This window comes from Acomys minous (genome assembly GCF_964271855.1).
Source record: "Acomys minous genome assembly, chromosome: 16".
NCBI classification, from domain to species: domain Eukaryota; kingdom Metazoa; phylum Chordata; class Mammalia; order Rodentia; family Muridae; genus Acomys; species Acomys minous.
In genome coordinates, this window is record NC_140498.1 from 92,676,802 (window position 1) to 92,695,632 (window position 18,831).

General features: G+C 48.6%; 1 protein-coding gene across 6 annotated transcripts in view; it reads right to left on the reverse strand.

The window, feature by feature from the left end:
* The window catches only part of CIT (citron rho-interacting serine/threonine kinase), a 168,816-nt gene that overhangs the window by 45,119 nt on the left and 104,866 nt on the right, over positions 1 to 18,831 (reverse strand). For all 6 annotated transcript variants that reach the window (XM_084762173.1, XM_084762172.1, XM_084762171.1 and 3 more), the window contains 3 exons: positions 18,406 to 18,580; positions 13,801 to 13,998; positions 3,194 to 3,247 (listed from right to left, as the gene is read on the reverse strand). In XM_084762173.1, coding sequence (XP_084618299.1) covers positions 3,194 to 3,247; positions 13,801 to 13,998; positions 18,406 to 18,580 — 427 coding nt within the window. The remainder of the gene's footprint in view (positions 1 to 3,193; positions 3,248 to 13,800; positions 13,999 to 18,405; positions 18,581 to 18,831) is intronic.

Here is an 18,831-nt window from a genome sequence, read left to right on the forward strand (position 1 = left end):
TTCCCAAACCAAAGCTTATGCTAGGAGCCCAAGGTAACAGGAGAAGCCAAAGCCACTTAGCCCTTTCCATGGGACAAGCCGTGAATGCATGCTGCCCACCTCATCTCATTTATCTACTGAAGCAGTCTTTGGGGGGAGTGTCATCTCCATGCTCCTGAAAGCCAAGTCCTTGTCTGAATGGGCAGCTCCCCATTGTCCTTCACCAGCACCCGAACCACAGCCACTAACTGGGAACCAGGAAATCAATGTCATGTTGGAAGAGAGGCCACATAGGTTAACACCACTGCACAACAAGGATATGGGCGCTTGGGAGGATGGTATCGGGTAGGCTGCTAGAGGCCACTCTATCTTAGGACCCTGCCTGCCTGACTCCAGACGCGTGGCTTAGACCTCTGTGTCTCCCAGCTGCTTTAGTTGACATGTGGAGTGGACGACACTTGGTTAGGTCCCCCACCACCCTCAGAAACAGTCCCAGAGGCCTCGCCACCAAATACCAGCGGTAAAGGAAGCAAATATTAGAAATCACTGTCTCACAGGAATCAAATTTAGAAACTATAAATATTATGTAAGTTAAGGCAGAAATCAAATCAGACTGATTCCACATACCCGCAGCTTCCCTTGTAGCCAAACTTCCAGTTTTACAAATGGCAACCAGGCTTCCCAGGCTAGCAGGCAAACCTGAAGGGTGCTGGATGTGTTTCTTACCCGACCCTGTTGGTTTCACATGTGTATACATACTTGAAACCCTTCAAGTGTATTCTATACCCACTACATCTCAATGATACTCAAAAATGTCTTACTTTCTATTTCTTTTTTGTTTGTTTGGTTGTTGTTTTGCAACAGGGTTTCTCTGTGTAGCCTTGTCTGTCCTGGACTCACTTTGTAGACCAGGCTGGCCTCAAACTCATAGAGGTCCGCCTGCCTCTGTTTTCCTACATACGACACCGCACCCAGCTATATTCAATTTCTTTTTTTTTTTAATTATTTTTTTAAAGATTTATTTATTTATTTGTATTATGTATACAGATTTCATTATAGATGGTTGTGAGCCACCATGTGGTTGCTGGGAATTGAACTCATGACCTTTGGAAGAGCAGTCAGTGCTCTTAACCTCTGAGCCATCTCTCCAGCCCAATATATTCAATTTCTTATGCTAAAAAACTAAAGGACATAAAATAGTCTTTAGGCAAGGAGAATAAATCAAATTAACTGATTGATAGATTTAAAAACCATCCAAGTTTAAGGAAGAAATAGTCATATACAGGAGTCATAGTTAATGTCTTTTGCTATTAATTAGATAATTGATCAGCATCAATTTATAAAAGTTTATGATCATTATAGAAAGGAAAGTGTGCTGTTTAATGTCTCATATTTTTTAACTTTTCATTTAATCTTATTGATGTAGAGTATTTTTAATTTACCTACTAAATCTACCGATCTTTCTCTTTGTAAGCTTCTTGTTCTAAAAGATAATGTAAGTGCATTTCAAAGAGTTCCAAGACAGAATGGTAACCTTTGTCTGAAATTATGATATTTGAAAGGCTGGGGCTGGAAGATACCAAGTTCAAGGTCAAACTGAGCTACATGGTGAGATTGTATCTCAAATGATTGACTAAGAAAGAAAAGAGGGAAATCACACAGAAGGAAGTCAGGCAAAGTCTGGGTCACTCTGGCCATTCATAAGCATGCACGTGGAATCAGCAAATCACTAATGCAGAAATAAGAAACTAACGCTACTAGATGGACGAGAACAGGGTCAGAATCTGCGGGTTCCTCACGCAAGGGGGAGCAGAGCGATCTGCCAGGCACACAGAGGCAGGCCCGTTGCCCACTGCATCCAGATCCACGGACGCGTACTTGCCGCCACCAGAGGCCCTCACAGGGATCCTTCCCTAACAGCTTCATACGGAGAGGATGCAAATGCCCGTGAGGGAGACAGAGCAGACTGTGGTCCTAGCCACACACTTAGGAAAGGAGCAAACTGCTGCCAGGTCCACAGACAATTCAAAGCAGGCGGTGCGGCAGCTCTCAGCCCCCAGGAGCCCATTTCCTCCAATTTTACTCACAAGAAGTTCAAGGTTAGACAAGACTCAGCTCCGGCCCCAGACTGGCAGGAGCCCTCTGGGGCAAAGGGTTCTCACAAGTGGACACAGGGAGCCGGACTGAGACATCCGCTGGCTGCAACTACCTTGTGGCCACTCAGGTAGCTAAGATGCAAAACGTTGGCAGTACATCCAAGACTGAATGCCCCAGTTAGTCGGTGAAGGGTCCTTGTGAAGTAAAAAGGACAGATGCACACATGTGTGGGAGGGGGTGTTTCTGGAAATTCACAGACGTAAATAGTACAAGCAGGGACAGTACCGCCGAGGACCGAGAAAGCAGAAGATCCACAAAAAGACCAAAAAGACACAGAAGCACAAATAAGGACAGCATCCCCAAGCTCCTAAAGGGGCCTATTTCTGTCCTTCATTTTGATCAAAAATAGACCTTGCTGTTCCAGTGATTTGATGAAGTTACGTAACCCACGAGTGATGCTTGTCTGCTGATGGAACACTCTGCAGAAGTGAAGTCACCCACAAGGGTCCTAGGTGGTGAAATTGCATATTAAAAAGGCAAATTATTTTCTCTGTTAGAAAGATAAACTTTCTTGGTCCACAGGAGAACTGATTGGCTCTACATTTGGCAGGAGGCCACAGGCTGGAGAAGCCACACAGAAAGCTAGTCCCTGGTGTTTGGATAGCGTCTTGTCTGGGCCAGCCATGGACCCTTCTGCACTGGGGAGCGGGTGAGCTGCCTTGAGAGCATTGTTAAAGCTGCTGGATCTACTTACAGTTTCACAGTGAGGGCAAAAATAAAATGTTTTGGGCTTTCTGTTTTGAGATAAGTTCTCACTCTGTAGCCAAAACTGGCTTCATCTCACCAGTCTCCTGCCTCAGCTACCTTTACAAGTCCATGCACCCCACCCAGCTACACTGAGAATTACCTGACTATTTAACCATTCCACCTCCTGCCCCTCCCAGCCCTAAAGCACAGTTTTAACATCCTTAAAGCAGGTATTCCCCTGAAAAACTAAACCGAAACAAAGCATTATGGGCTTTATGCTCCAAGGGCGCACGTCACTGACACTATGACACAGCGGAGAGCTCTCCCCTTCCTTTCTCCCCTTTGGTCTGCTCCTCTTGTTTATACTCACAGTGCAGCTGTTGCGAAGGGCATCAAACTTGCGCTGGATTTCATCTCTATGTGCCTAAAAGGTAAAAAGTGCATTATAAGTTTTTCATAGGGTAGAGCGTAATCCACGCAATGTAATGGGTCGAACACAGAGAGAAGTAATTGGCTTGAAAACCCAGTGCGCTGTTGGGGAAGCCCCAGCACCCACTTTGCAAAGAACCAACCAATCCGCTCAGCTCCGCCATGAGCAACAAGTAACAGGCCACACGATGCGATGCTACGTTTAGTTAGCTACTCAGACTGCATCGAGAACACCAGACCTAGCTTCACACTCATGCCAACCCTCGGGCACGCCTTTAATCCCAGCACTGGGGAGGCAGAGGCAGGCAGATCTTTAGGGGTTCAAGGCCAGCCTGGTCTACACTGCAAGTCCAGGACAGTCAAGGCTACACAAAGAAACCCTATCTCGAACACCTTCCCAAAAAGAGAAAAAAGAAAAAAAAGAAGACGTTCTTACTCCTTTTCACTGATCCTAAACAGAACCCCAATTCTGAAAACATGAATAACCTTCCCTCCAACTGACACCTTCCCAGCCTAGTAGACAGACAGACAGACAGACAGACAGACAGACACACACACACACACACACACACACACACACACACACACACACAAAGAAAAAAGTCAGTGTCAGGAAAAAAGCAGAGACTTTTTAAGAATTAAAGTTGCTGAGATTCATAAAACCTCATACTGACCTGAAAATGAACACCAAGATTTTCTCTGGGGCAAAGCTACCCAGAAACAGCGGTATTTCTGCTACAGTTTGGATCTTAAATGTTCTCCAGAGGCTCTTGTGTTAAAAGCTTGTTTGCTGGGACTGGAGAGATAGCCCAGCGCATAAGAGCACTGACTGTCCTTCCAGAGAGGACCTGGGTTCAATTCCCAGCACAAACATGGCAGCTCACAATGCTTGTAACTCCAAGACCTGACACTCACAGACATACATGCAAGCAGTGCACATAAAAAATAAATTCTGGGGCTAGAGAGATGGCTCAGAGGTTAAGAGCACTGACTGCTCTTCCAAAGGTCCTGAGATCAGTTCCCGGCAACCACATGGTGGCTCACAACCATCTATAATGTGATCTGGCACCCTCTGTTGGCCTGTAGGGGTACATGAGGCAGAGCACTGTACACACATAAATAATTTTAAAAAAAATAAATAAATTCTGTGTGTGTGCATGTGTGTGCATGTGTGTGTGTGTACGTATACATGCTTGTTTGTTAGCCTATAACATGTGGCCTAGCCAGAAGTTAGGCCATGGCGGGTTTCAAAGAAGATATTAAAACTTGAAATCTCCCTCCCTCCCTCCCTCCCTCCCTCCCTCTTTCTCTCTCTCTCTCTCTCTCTCTCTCTCTCTCTCTCTCTCTCTCTCTCTCTCCCTCTCTCCCCTCTGTCTGTCTATCTGTCTCTGTCTCTCTTTTTTTCTCTGCCTGCCTGTCTGTTTCCCTACTTGCCAGAAATAAACGGGTCCCCTCCATCATGATAACACTGAGCTATCACACAGCTGAATGGTCATGAGTTAGAATCTCAGGTGCCATGAACGCCAGTAACATTTTTCTTCAGGTTAAATAACTTGGCTAATTTGTCATAGTAACGGAAATCTGACTGACACAATCCTCTCAGCGCTGAGGTAGGACAGGAGCACATGCAGCCCACGCCTTCGTTCTGCTGAAGACTGTGGCAGAGGCCCGGAGGCAAGAAAGGGCTTGATGCATGTGAGGACCAAAGCGCAATGAGTGGGCAGAATGGGTTCTGTGGACGGTGTCCCAGGAGCAAGCACGTCAAGGAGGGATTCTGTCTGTCTACTGCACTCCATTAAACAGGAAACGCTTGACAGAAGATCTGCCTTGGATGGTGATGGCGAGCACTGGCTTCAACAGCTTTGATTTAGATCCATAATCCATCCAGTTTAAGAGGCATCAGCTGTCATTACTTTATAACAGTCAGGAAAAGTGCAATCAAAGCCTGGAGTGTCCGAGTGTATACATGACTCTAGGACCCATCCTGACGTGAGTTACCTTAGGAGCCACAGAACACAGGCAGCGACCCTGTGTGTTGCGGGGGGAGGGCTGCATCCATGCAGTCAACCAGACATGGACAGAAAATATTCTGAGGGAATGTGCTGGCTGTTTTCTGTCAACTTGACACAAGCTAGAGTCATTTGGGAAGAGGGAACCTCAACTGAGAAATGCCTCCAGAAGATCCGCCTGCAGGATCATGTAGTGGGTTTCATGAGTCAGTGGTGGCGTAGGTAAGGCCAGCTCACTGTGGGCGGGGCCATGCCTGGGCGGGCAGAAAGCAGGCTGAAGAGCTGTGAAGAGCAGGCCAGTAAGCACCATGCCTCCATGGCCTCAGCTTTAGTCACTTCCCAGGATGATTGGCTGCGAGCTACAAGCTCTAGGATTAAAGAAACCTTTTCCTACCCAAGCTGCTTTTGGCTGTTGCATTTTATCACAGCAACAGAACCCACCTGGGGTGGTGGAGTGAGGGTAGGGGTTGGTACTGAATATAAACACAGGCTTTCCTCCTCCTCTTCCTCACCAACATCATCATCATTGAGACAACATAGCATCCTGTCTTCACGGCATTTACACTGTGCTGGTAGTCTAAGCAATCTGGAGATGGTCTACAGCTCAGAAGAGGACGCGCACAGGGTCCAGGCCATTGCGTGGAGGGGGCTGAAGCATCTACTAATTTAGGATCAGTGAGTGATTCTGGAAATCAAACTCAGAGATGACTGTACATTTGTTCTTACACTGGGATGCAAGGAAAAATGTATTTTTCTTCTGAGTTGTGGTCAGTTCTTTAAAAACCAAAGCAAGAAAAGGGGGAAATAGCCTAAGTCATGACGGAGGTGAGGAGGCAGAGGCCAAAACCTTAAAGGTCAGGAAGGCAGTCGAGGGTCACTCCAAGTCCAAATAACTGACCACCAAGGAAGAAAAGGAAGAATGTGATCGAGGGCTGTTTGCAGGGCACTGGGATGCTGTGGGGATGACAGATCAAGACCGAACACAGGGATCAAGTTGCAGGAGAGCCCCTGAGGAGGGCAGGGCTGCCAGTCAACAAAGAAAACAACGGTGGTTTAGGACGTCTGCGAAACCAGAGAGGTACACATGTGGAGCCCAGGTCTCTTCCGCAAGGACAACTAGAAGGTGTGAGAGGCAAGGGAGCCAGGGATGCCCAGCAGATGCCAGGCCAGAGCGACGGTGTGGATCAGAGGGGTACTTGCTTAGCTCTGAGAGCACAAAGAGCCACCTTGTCTCAGACAGAACCCAAAACAGCTTTATTCTAAAAAACAAAACAAAGCAAACCCCACTATTCTCTGTAAGTCTATAAGGCAACTAAAGCATTTAGAGCTATGGCATTCTCTCTAATCTGTCCATTTCCCCAGATAGTTTTAATAGGTTAGAGACACGTTAGGAGACTAGTGCCCCCGAAGGCACAGCAATAGAAACGGTTCAAAATAAAATACAAGAGATGACAACAAACAAACTATAGACTTTAGCGAGCTGAGAGACTGCTGGGAGCAGTGTCTGCATCACCTGGAGTCTCTGAAGGGGCTCAGGGGGAGTTGGAAGAAATACTGCAAGAAGTAATGGCTACCAGTGCCCAAAGTTACTGAAAGCTGTGCGCCCAGAGATGACCTAAGAAACGTGAAGAGAGTCATCCTTACGCACATTACAGCCCCACTGCTTACAACCAGCTTTAAGAGACCCATCAACAAGCCAGAGAAAGGCCATTACACACAGAGCAGCAAAGGTGAGTGCTGGGCAGCCGTCCTCCAGGTTGGACGTGACTATGGCATCTTGGACCACAGCAACTTCCATCACCAGTACTGGGCCTTCAACATCCCCCTGCAGAGGGAAAGGGAAGGCTTCTCTGAGAATACACAGCAGCAAATGATGGCTAAGAAAACAACTTGGTGGCATAGCTGCCCAGAAGCTGTCTGTGTTCCTATGAGTGACCCCAATAAATTCGTTGGTTCACCAAGTGAGACGTGGATGGAATGGTTTTTCTGGTCTGCAGTTCCCCTAGTAAACTCCCCAGAAAGGCACACTGCCTTGGGAAGAATTTCTATTGCTGTGATAAAAACATCATGACCTGAGCAAAAATAAATTGGGGGAAAAAGAGGGTTATTTGGCTTATGCATCGCAATCAGAGTCCATCACTGAGGGAGTCAGGGCAGGAAGCTGCAGACAGGAGCTGAAGCAGCCTGCTTTCTTACACAACCAGAGACTACTTGCCAAGGGGATGTCACTACCCACAGTGCGCTGGGCCCGCCCACATCGGTCAGTAATCAAGACCATGCCCCACAGGCCTGCCCACATGCCAAACTCACGGGGACATTTTCTAGTTTGCAGTTGCCTCCTCCCAGATGACCCTGGCTTGTGTCAGGTTGACAAAAACAAAAAACCTAAACAGCAGACACACAGTAACAAGAAAGTCAGATTGCTCTAATGGTGCTGTGGGAGGGTTGAGCCTGAGGACAGCACAGCAGCATTTTAAACACTGCAACAGAAACCGACATAGAATTTTTAGCCAGCAAAAGAATCTCTCCCAAGTGAAGATGAAATGAAGGCTGCCATGACACAGGGTAAGAGGGATGTCTTCCCCAGCAGACCCATATAAACACAAATCCTTCAGGCTACATGTTCCCCATGTAGACCCACTACGAGGAGTTGTGGGCCTAGTGAGAGGTCCCTAAAGGCATGACCTGGAAGCGGGTTGTAGATCCAGCCCCTTCCCCCCCCCCCCACCTTGCTTTCTAGTCACAAGGTGAGCAATTTGTGTCCTCTGTGCCCTCCCACCGAGTGCTGCTTTGCCATAGGCCCAAACACAAAGAGTCAATCATAGACAAGACCCATCAAAACTATGATGCCAAGTCAGTGTTTTTCTTTATCTAGGGTATTTCATTAGTGCTGGGATGAGACTAAATATACCCTGCAACAACACAAGACTAACATGCTGGGGTGAAAAGAGCGTTTCTTCGGCGTCAGAACGAAGCCTACTGTACTACTGGTGAAATCTCATTCGAAACCAACGACTGACACAGGCTGACCCCAGGAGCCCCTCAGCGCCCGCCTCCTGTGCATGCACACCACGGTCACCATGAACAAAACGAAGGCTCCATGGAGAAGGGCCGGCTCGTGAAGACTCACCTCTATATCTGGGCTCAGCAAGGCTGGTCTGTTTACATGGGAGACATAGTAGGCATTTTTTGGTCCGCAAGCCAAATTATCCACTTAAATATGCCCTCACAGGGCAAAGAGCACTGTGGGAAAATGTGTAAATGAAGCTGGGGAGCTGCTTCAGTAAGAGCATGTGCGTGAGCTTGTGCTCCCACTAAAAAGCTGAGCACCAGAGAGCACCAGGGAGGTGGAGACAGGAGCAGCCCAGGGACTCACTGGCTGGCCAGTCTAGCCAATTGGCACATGACGGGTTTAGCGGAGCACTAATTCAAAAACATAAGGTGGAAGAGCTACGGAAGGAGACACTCGGCTCAGACCTCTGGCCTCCAATCACATGCACACGCACAGACATCTACACACATACCACACCTCCCGCCCTCCCCCCTCCCTCTCTGAGCTCCTTCAAAGCTACGGCTTGCTGGCCCACACAGGGGTGCCAACGCCCAGCTCTAGTTTCTTAATAGCAAAGATTCCTAAATAACTCTACACCATTAAAAGCTCATCCAACAGTCCCATCACAATGGGAAACTTCAGCCCTACATGATTCGGCCCCATTCTAATGAGCATTATGGAGCCTTTGGATTATTTGGACACATCAGCTGTCAGTCCTCTCTGAGGGAGAATGCAATGGGCCGCCGTCATCATGGCTCTGCTTTATCACTGATGAAGGGATGAACACAGAACATGAAACAGGTCCTGGCGTAGGTGTCAACGTAACCATCAGCTCAATTGCCCAACTGATCCATCCCAGCAGGAAACAGCCAGAGGGGCTGGAGAGACGGCTCAGCAGCTAAGAGCGCTTGTTCCTGTAGAGGACCTGGGTTCAGTTCCCAGCACCCACATGGCAGCTCACAACCATCCATAACCCTGTTTCAGGTGATCCAGCTCCCTCTTATGGCTTCCTCAAGCACGGCACACACACAGTACACACAAGCATACAGACAAAATACCCATCTGCATAAAGGTTAACAAATCTCTTGTAAAAACTGAGAAGAAAATGGTACGGGTTCTTTATGCTTCCTTTAAACGGGGAGAAGGGACCCACATAACACACATCCAAGAATGGTGACATTCCTAAGACAAGCTTTGAATTGGCCCAATAAAACTACTGGGTGCTAGTTAAGTATCAGGTTACAAGAAATAATCATGCACTAAAAATTATCAGGGACCTCAGAATGTGAAGATGTTAACATAGTGAAATATGCCAACAAGACAACATTATCATGGCAACATCCTAACCCCAGGAGCTTACAGGGCACACCCCAACAAGGCCCACTGCGGAACCCAGAACTACAGGCTAAGTGGCACTGACACAGGCAAAGCAGACTACAGCCTGCCTGGGCCAAGGGCCAGTGACACTCTCCGGTTGTCTCTTGGAGTCTTTCTGCATTCAATAATTAGGGGGAACACTAAGAGGAGAGGACTGCAGGATTGCGGGGCTGAGCAGGCGCGGGCCGTGCCCGGGGGGCCTGGCCACCTGCTGGGGTGCACAGCCGCAGCCTCTAGCCTTCCTGCACTTCATGCCCCACCTTCATATCAGCTTACTAATTAAATCCAAGGCCTGATGCTTGCGGGAAAGAATGAGAGCCAGCACTGATTGATGACTCTAGCAAATCACAGGCGGTGGCTTTGGGTTCTGTAAGCCACTGCGCAGCGAGGAGGATCTGCCCATTACTGCCCACAGCTTTCGGCTCCTTATTATTCAGCTAAGCCTCTTGACCAAATCAGTAAGGAACATGGGGTCAGGACCACAGAGCCGTCCACGTAGCCTTGCTGGTGCATACAAAGTACACGCCACTTCTCTCCCAGGCTATTCCGAGTGACAGACATCTAAAACACAGCTGCACACTGCAAGTCTGCAGGCACCAGTTCTCTGCCTCACAGGAAGGGATGGATGGCGGCATCTTCTGGACCAAGTGAGGGCCCCAAATTCTGTCTCCTGTTAGTCGGGAGCAGTCCATCCCTAAAGCGCAGCTCTGCCATGGTCTAACTCTGCAGCAGGTGTCGACCTTGATTCAGTCTCAGCCAATTTCAATGCCAAAGCAACCAGCAAGATGGGTGAAGTGCAAGTGGGGCACAAAGAGAGCATGCAAAGGCCTCCCGGCTGCGCCCGCCAAGTTCCTTCAGTGGAGAACTCTAGGGTAAGCGCTCCATCTAATTTGGCCCAGGGGTGGAGGCCAGACCAGGTAAACTGCTTTCTTCCCAGCCTGGGAGATGATGCCTCTTTGAATTAAGCCATAAATAATAGCCCATTTGACCATTTCCTTTTGTTGATAAAAACATCAGGCTGTGAGGCTCACAACCCTCCTACGAGATCTTTTTAGATCCAACTGACTTAATTTGACTGATGCTCATGTTGGAGCTAAATGTGGGCCTTGAACAATGAGAAAAAGAGCTGGGCGGTGGTGGCGCACGCCTTTAATCCCAGCACTCGAGAGGCAGAGGCAAGTGGATCGCTGTGAGTTCGAGGCCAGCCTGGTCTACAAAGTAAGTCCAGGACACACAGAGAAACCCTGTCTAGAAAAACCAACCAACCAAGCAAACGTAAGAACAATGAGAAAGAAATACAGTATTGCATTTGTGGCCATTTTTCCTTCTCTCCAGAGCCAAGTCAACCAAGTCCCTTACTTGGTAGCCACGTGCTCCCCAGAACCAGGCCTGAGACCCAGTCAGGGAAGAGCAACAGAGGAGAAAGCTCAGGGCCCCAGATGGACAGAAGAATGTGGGGTGAGAGGGGGCCTGTCCCAGCACAGGAATGAAAGCATCTGAAGGAGGCCCCCCAGGACAGGTTTGCAAGCAGCTACCTGACCCACGGCATTGCTGCCATTTTCTTTCTTCCTCAGACCAAGGTCTTCTGTGTGGCCTCAGGCTCTCATGGGCTGGCGCTGCATTATGGCCAGCTTCTTCTACCATCAGTCTGAGCAAAGCCTATTTTCTATGTACCTTCATGTGCAAGAGCAATAGAGCCCAAGGTTTTAGAACTAGGGAAGGCTTTTGTTTTGCTTTATCTTTTGTAAAGATTCTTGGAGGCAGTGATCTCATCCAACTAAATTAAGTCGTGACTAGCTGCTGTGTGAGGCTTCAAGCAGCCAGCAGACACCGCGCACTCCACCCAGCAGCAAGGCAGGATTTAAGGGACTCATTTCCCACAGATAAACGGCAGTGACGCACGATCTAGTTTATGTCCTCTTCCATCCAAACAGGGGCACAGGAAGATACATGGCCACTGCCTGCCCTCCAGGTCCCCACAGAGCAGAGAGATACATGTGTCATTCCTGGGCACTGCAGAGAAAAAGGAACCGAGGAATCACAGGCTGATGCCCTGGGGAGCAAAGGCTAAAGTCACAATGATAGGCACACAGCAAGTGCTGCACATCAATGATTTAAGTCACTGATGTCTCTCTTTCTCTGTTTCAGAGCTTGGATGTTCTCACAGGTACAAAACAGATGATATAATCCATTAAATAACAGTGGTTCTCCCAATAGCAGCTAAGAAAATCTGTCTCTCTGTCTCTCTGACTGTGAGAACTTAAGTCTTCTTGGCAAACACTCATTAAAGACCATTTCCTTCCTCCGTGCCCCCCGTATGTCTTCTGTGCATCTACGTCCTGGTTGCTTTATATTCTTAGTGTGCCCAGCTGTCCTGCTTTATATCTTGCCAAGCTGCTTCCGAGCCATGCTCAAGGCAGAACATAAACAAAGAGACAGCATGATACCTTTTTTTTCCCTCCAAACTAAATAACGGGGACACACGGCATCATAATGAGTGTTGTCACAGAGATGATAGAACTTTAGGGCTCGATCAATATCAAGACTTGGCATGAGTCCCAGAAAGCCAAGGCCACATCATGACTTCCTTACAAGAGGAGGCACTTCTGTCAGGTAAACCACCATGGCCTTTGCTGGTCTCCAGAAGACCTTGTCCCTACAACATCACATTTTTTGTCTTGTTTAAATAATGGGATCCCTAAACACAACAATGGAGGCAACTTCTAAAAACAAACTAGTTTAAAGACAGTCTCTCTCTCTCTCTCTCTCTCTCTCTCTCTCTCTCTCTCTCTCTCACACTCACACACACACACACACTTTTTAAACAAGGTCAGTCATAAGCAATAAACGCAAGTGACTTATAAAAGCAACTCTACTCTGTGAGATACAGAGAGACTAGCAGATGTAGACAGGGCCAGCATCCAAGTGCGATTGGAATCGATAAGGGACTGAACAAATCAGCTGCATTGTGCCCTGCCCACAGGAGAGGGCACCCTGACCAGCAGGCATAACTGTGCCCATCTGTTTGGCAGGAACAGTGTGTTACTATGAGAAATGTGTGGGCCTGTCTAATAGAGCCACGGAAGCTCATCCCGCTTTCAGAGTCTGTGCCCACCACGCAGCCTTCCAAAAGTAACAGGTCTTGCTTTCTTCCCTTAAAGATTGTGTGTGTGTGTGTGTGTGTGTGCGCGCGCGCGCGCACGCGTGTACTGTGCCTGTGGAGACCCAGAAGAGGCCATCAGATTCCCTAGACTTGGGAGTTACCCAACATGGGTGCCAGGTACTCTGGAATAGAGTGCTCTTAAGCATGAAGTCATCTCTTCAGCCCTCAGTTACGGATCCTCTAAGGAGGCTGAAGGATAGATGTCAGCTCTCCACCCAGAGCATCCTGGTCACTCAGCAGGTGCTGGAAGCCGAGGAGTTGGCATTCCCTGGGAAAGCCTTTCATGAGCTCCGTCTCTCAGTAGGCATCGGCCTCTGTGGAATAGTCAGTCATTGAACTCACGTGGCATATGTTCATACAGACACACATACATCTAAATAAAAATGGACCTAAAAAAAAATACATGAAGCATGGGAGTGTGCACCTGTGATGCCAGCAGCTGGGAAACAGAGGCAGGAGGATTATAAATTCAAGAGCATCCTGGGATACACAGAAATTCCTCATCTTAAAACTTTGACAAAATAAAGTAAAATAAAGACATAAAGCAGAAATAGTAACACAAATGAAAGCAAGCAGGAACAAAAGCCAAAGAAAAAACAAGACCCAGGAATCAAGTATAAAAACTTACGATTATTAAAAACCAAAGTAGGCGACCCAAGTTCACAAACTCTAGCTGAAAATGAATTCCCCACTAACAATGACTGCTTGAGAAAGAGGACGGACAGTAAATACAGGAGTGCTCAGGCAGGCAGGTCTTACCGGAAGAGTTAGTGTACTAACTCCGACACAGGAGAAGCCTATCCACGCAAGCTATTTTCTACCCACTATCCACATCCATGAAGCCTTTTCGCTCTCCTGACATCTCTAAGAGTAAACAAAGACACTTGGCGCCTACTCTCAGCCCTGCTAAGACCTCCTGAACCTGCCAGAGACGCGTGCAGACTCACCGTGAGTGCCTGGATCTCCTCCTCCGCCTCGGCTGTCGTCTCCTCCAGCTCTGTCTTTGCCTGGCGGAGCTGGCTCTCCAGGGCTGCCCTGGCGGCCTGCAGGGCAGTCAGCTGGGACTCGCGCTCCTGCAGGGACAGCTGCAGCTCCGTGAGCTGGCGCTTCAGCTCCAGCTTCTGCTCCTCATGTTCCAGGCTGACCTAAAGGGGAGGTGAGTGCTCAGTGGACTGCAGAGGGGGGCTGTGAAGACACAGCCTGCAGCCGCAAAGCCTGAGGGGGCCGCTCATCTCAGAAATCAACAGCAGGATACGCAGTGAGCTTTCTATGTGTTCTGCCTCCATGGATTCACTCGACCACAGACTGAAAATACTCAGAGAGAGACTGTGTCTGCATTGAACATGCCTCAACATACTGAATTATCATCTTCCCCTAGACAAAACGGTGTACCCTCTTATTAGTAGTATTATTTTTTTTGAGATAGGGTTTCTCTGTGTAGCCCTGGCTGTCCTGAAACCCACTTTGTAGACCAGGCTGGCCTCAAACTCACAGAGATCTGCCTACCTCTGCCTCCCATGTGCTAAAGGCATACACCACCCCACTCAGCCAGTGTTGTGTCTCAGAGAACAACTACATAGCAATGGTATTCTTTGTGACCTCTGACACACACGAGACATGCATATGTTGTATGCAAATTCTTCCCTTTCTTCCAAAAGCCAGTTAAGCAGCCACAGGTTTGGGTATCTCTTGGGGGAGTCCTAGAGCCCGTGCCCTGCTGACCGACCGTTACTCACAAACAAGCAGGTGCTTAGGAAGGCTTCTAAAGACAAGACAAGATGTGGTGGGGTCTCTCATGAGAACTCCACTGATCATCCAGATGAGAAAAACATTTAAAAGTAAATGGACAGAAATAATGTCTATTGGTAACAAAGACACCTTTAGAAGTAGGATACAAATGCCACCATGGGCTAGCCCTTATTTCTTCTAAATAGTCTCATGCTGACTTATTCCCACTAGATACCCTGCATTAGTGTTGTATTTTGAGGGAAGCACTCTTTCCTCCATCTACTTACTCAATGTTTTATGCACTCTCAAGAAAAGTTTAATGAGCTATTTCTGTGCAGAGGAGGATATGGAGAGGAGAGACAGCCCCTTCCTTCAAGCTGAGGGGAGAGATGAAAGCCAGCCATCCTCATTCTGTAGTCAGTGTAATAGCTGGGACATGCAAGGATGTTGTGAAAACAGCAGCGGCACGGGGGCTGAACTCAGCAGTTCAGAGCTCTTGCAGCTCTTGCAGAGGACCCCAGCTCAGTGCCCAGCACCCAGAGCAGTCGGTTCGCCCGTGCCTGTTACTCCAGCTCCAGCGGATGTCCTACACTGGCCTCGGAGGCCCAGACTGACTCAAAGAGCAACAGGCTTGCCTGGGGACACTGGCTGCCCAGGGAGCTACCCATGCAGGGCAAGCACAGTAAGATGGACTTACACGGAGAGGCAAAGCAAGAAACGTTAGTCCCAGGAGACCCAACACCCTCTTCTGGCTCTGCAGGCACTACAAATGGATGATATACATTCACACAAACACATAAACATAAAAAATAACAACCACAGGGCTTTCCTTGAGCCTAGCGTGTTCGGCTCTTGAGCCCTAGCCAAGTTCGGCTGAGAGTTTTTCAAACATGGAAAATGAGGAGTCCAAGAGGTATGGAAGTCAACAAGACCCCAGCAGGTGTGCTGACCTAACCAGCCTGGATGAAGCCATTCAAGGACTGTTCCAAACCAGTAATTGACATATGCTGTACTCACGGGCTATCTATGGAAAGTGACAACAAAGAAGATATGGTGGCCATATCCAAGTCCCAGGTGACATCCAAATCCCAGGTAGAAGGACTTGTAGAAGATTTAACCAACAATATTGTGGCTGATTTGAATGTGGCAAGGAAAAAAGACAAGGGAGAGTTAAGTATCTGCAGTGTCTCCAAATGGGCCACTCGCAGAGAGGCGGACCAGTGTGACTCCAGCACAGAGGAGGAAGAGAAGAGCCAGCATGTGAGGCAAGGTAGGAGACTCAGTACTACCGTGCTGACCGGCTGGCCTTCCCCACCCAAGCACAGAGTTCTACAGTCTTCTGTTAAACGGCTCAGAAAGTCAATCTAGATCTGGCAATACCTAGCACATTAGTCAGAGCTGAAGCCAGGAGTTCAAGATCTTTAAGTGACGATAATGAAGATGACGTGACCACAGAAGAGTGTACTAATGAGTACCAGGTAGTAGGGTCGCTCACAGCAGCTCCCCACGAACCTGATGCAGGAAGTGTTACTGTTACCTCCACTCTACAGAGAAGCAACTGCAACACACAGAGACCAGGCAATTATGCAAATGTTACAGAGCTTTAAAAAATATATAAAAAATAAAAAGATGGCAGGGCAGGCGTTCGAACCCAGGAAGTATGGTGGGAGTTCATGTTTGCAAACACGACGCCTTGTTGTTTGTCTCATTAAAATGCCAGCTGTCGGAGCTGGCTGGGACTCTACCAGTGAGCCTGAAAAGTCCCCAGAAGTCCTTTGGCAAAACCATGAGACACCGGTGATATTGAGTCAAGGAGAAATCGGGCAGCTGAGTACAGGGCATTGGAAGCAGAGCCCAGAAGCCTCAAGGGCGCCAGGGAAGGAGCTGCCTTAGCTACTGAATGGAGGCTGAGGAGAAAGCTCAGGCCTTTTAAGCTGGATCGCACTTGAGGTTGAGGCCTCTGACCTGAACCTGAGTTCCAGCATGTTGCCAGAGACGGCCTGGCCTTGTTCTATTTAGAGCTAAACTCCAAAACTCCTTGGGAGAATAGGGAGCTCTGAGCCTCCTCTGAAACATTCCAAGTTTCTCCTACCACTCTTGCGGTGGGAGAAGCAGTGAGCTATTCAAGAAAGGAACACCACCAGCAAGCTCCCCAGAGGACACTGGATTCCCAGGCGATCTACTGCACGGCACAGGCTCGGTAAGACAGACGACGCGATGAGAAGAGACAGCTGCTGTGCCCAGGCAGAAGGCTTCTGCCTGGGTTATTTGCACTGACACCCTGAAGGCTGACTCTACTGGGAACAATGAAGGGAAGAATGAAAGTATAGCCTGTATAATTCAAGTGAGACCGATTCCCAGAACCCGAGGAGGAGCTCAATCACACAGAGCGCTTATGTAACGAAAGGCAGGGAGGGAGGGAAGGTGGACATGGAGAAGGAAGAAAGGGAGGAAGGAAAGAAGGAAGGGAGGGAGGAAAAGAAGGGAGGGAGGAAGGGAGGGAGGGGGAAGGAAGGGAGAAAAGGAAGAAGGGAGGGAGGGAGGGGAAGGAAGGGAGGAAGGGAGGAAATAGAGAAGGAAAGAAGGAGAGAAGGGGTAAGGAAAAAAAAAAGGAAGGAAGGAAGGTTGGTTAAAAAACTAATTTAAAAAATTGCCAACTTCACTCCCCTTCCAATTCCATTTTTTAAAACCATAAACCATGCTCTGCAGCTCACACCTATGGTACCACCTAGGGGGCTGAGACAGGGTGTCCACCGTCTCAAAGAACTTGCAATAAAAAGCTGAGCACGATGCCAAGGAGTGCACTTGAAGATGCTCTGGACGATGCTAACGGAGGCAGCCAGACCTTGACAACCCTAGGACAGACATGAGTGAGCTTGTGCGCACCCCTTCTCCGTAAGTTAGTCCTCCATTGCTAGGCAGGCTTTTCCTTAAGAAGGATAATCTGCTCTCTGAGGAATCTCAGCATAAATACATACACCTACTATGTGTCTGGACCATCCTCACTCCTGGCCCAGGTGTCTGACTTGAAAAAAACAGCAGCTTCCCAGTCTTGTTTATTTGGGGCCAGCTTGCCGGATGCCCCCCAGGGTCAGGGACACTCATCTGACACCACCGCTGTATACCCAGCTACTAACTGGCACACAGTGGTGCTTCATAAACATGCAATGGATACCTGCACCCCACTTCCTGGCTTCAGTGAAACTCGTATCTCTAACCAGACTTGCTATATTCTCCTCTGAAAAGCACAGCTTCTTCCCAATTTCCCTCTGTCTTTGACTCTCCTGTCACTATGAGACCTCGGCCCGAGTCATAGGTCTGTGGGCAGCCCAGACATGTACTTATTAAATCCTGCTGAGGGGGAAACTGTTCAGCTACTGTTGGACAAATGCATCCATCCACACGACTGCCACACAGCTGACACTTTACAGATGAGGAGCCTGGAGCACAGACATATTGGCTATGAACAGAAAACTAGGAGGCTGGCGAGAGGGAGCAACAAGTTTAAGTGCTTCCGGCCAAGCCTGAGCAACCTGGGTTTGATCTCCAGACATGGTAGGAGAAAACCAAACTCCCAAAAGTTGTCCTATGACTGCCACTAGCGTGCTGTGCTGTGTGCAATATGAACGTGCACAGATGCAATACTGTTTCCTAAACTAGTAATAAGTAGAGGTGAATTCAAACCCAGAAGCACATGGCCCACTCTACATTCTTAGTCACGGTGTGCAAGGCCCCCAGTGTGTACGACTATGCTTGGGAGCTGCGTGGCTCAGGGACTGGATTCCCCCAGAAAGCCCTCTCCAGGGACCATGCCTTGTCCTCACCTCCCTCAACCTTGTCTCCAGCTCCAGCAGCCGATTCTTGTCGCTGTGATCTTGGTGGCTGATTTTCTCTAGCTGCTCTTCCAGCTTTCGGTTCTGAGCCTCCAGTTTCCCGGCCTGTGTCTCCAGGTAAAATTTCTGCTGCCTGAGTTCTGAAATCATCTCTTCCTGGGCCTTCCTGGTAGGGGTGGGGTGGGGGTATCCAAAGAGAATTCTCAGAGGTAAAACTGTCTCCTCGGGACAGCAGGTAGAAATGGAGTGGGAAGGTACGTGTTCAGGAAGTGGATTGTAGGCATCCCAAGCTTGGCCCCACTCCTGATCCAGGCTCTTAGGCAGGGCCACAGCATGAGGAACCAGGGACCCTTTCAGTCACCACTGCTCTGACCTCCTCACCTGTGAGGGTAAGTATGGTCGAGCAGCAGATGCTAA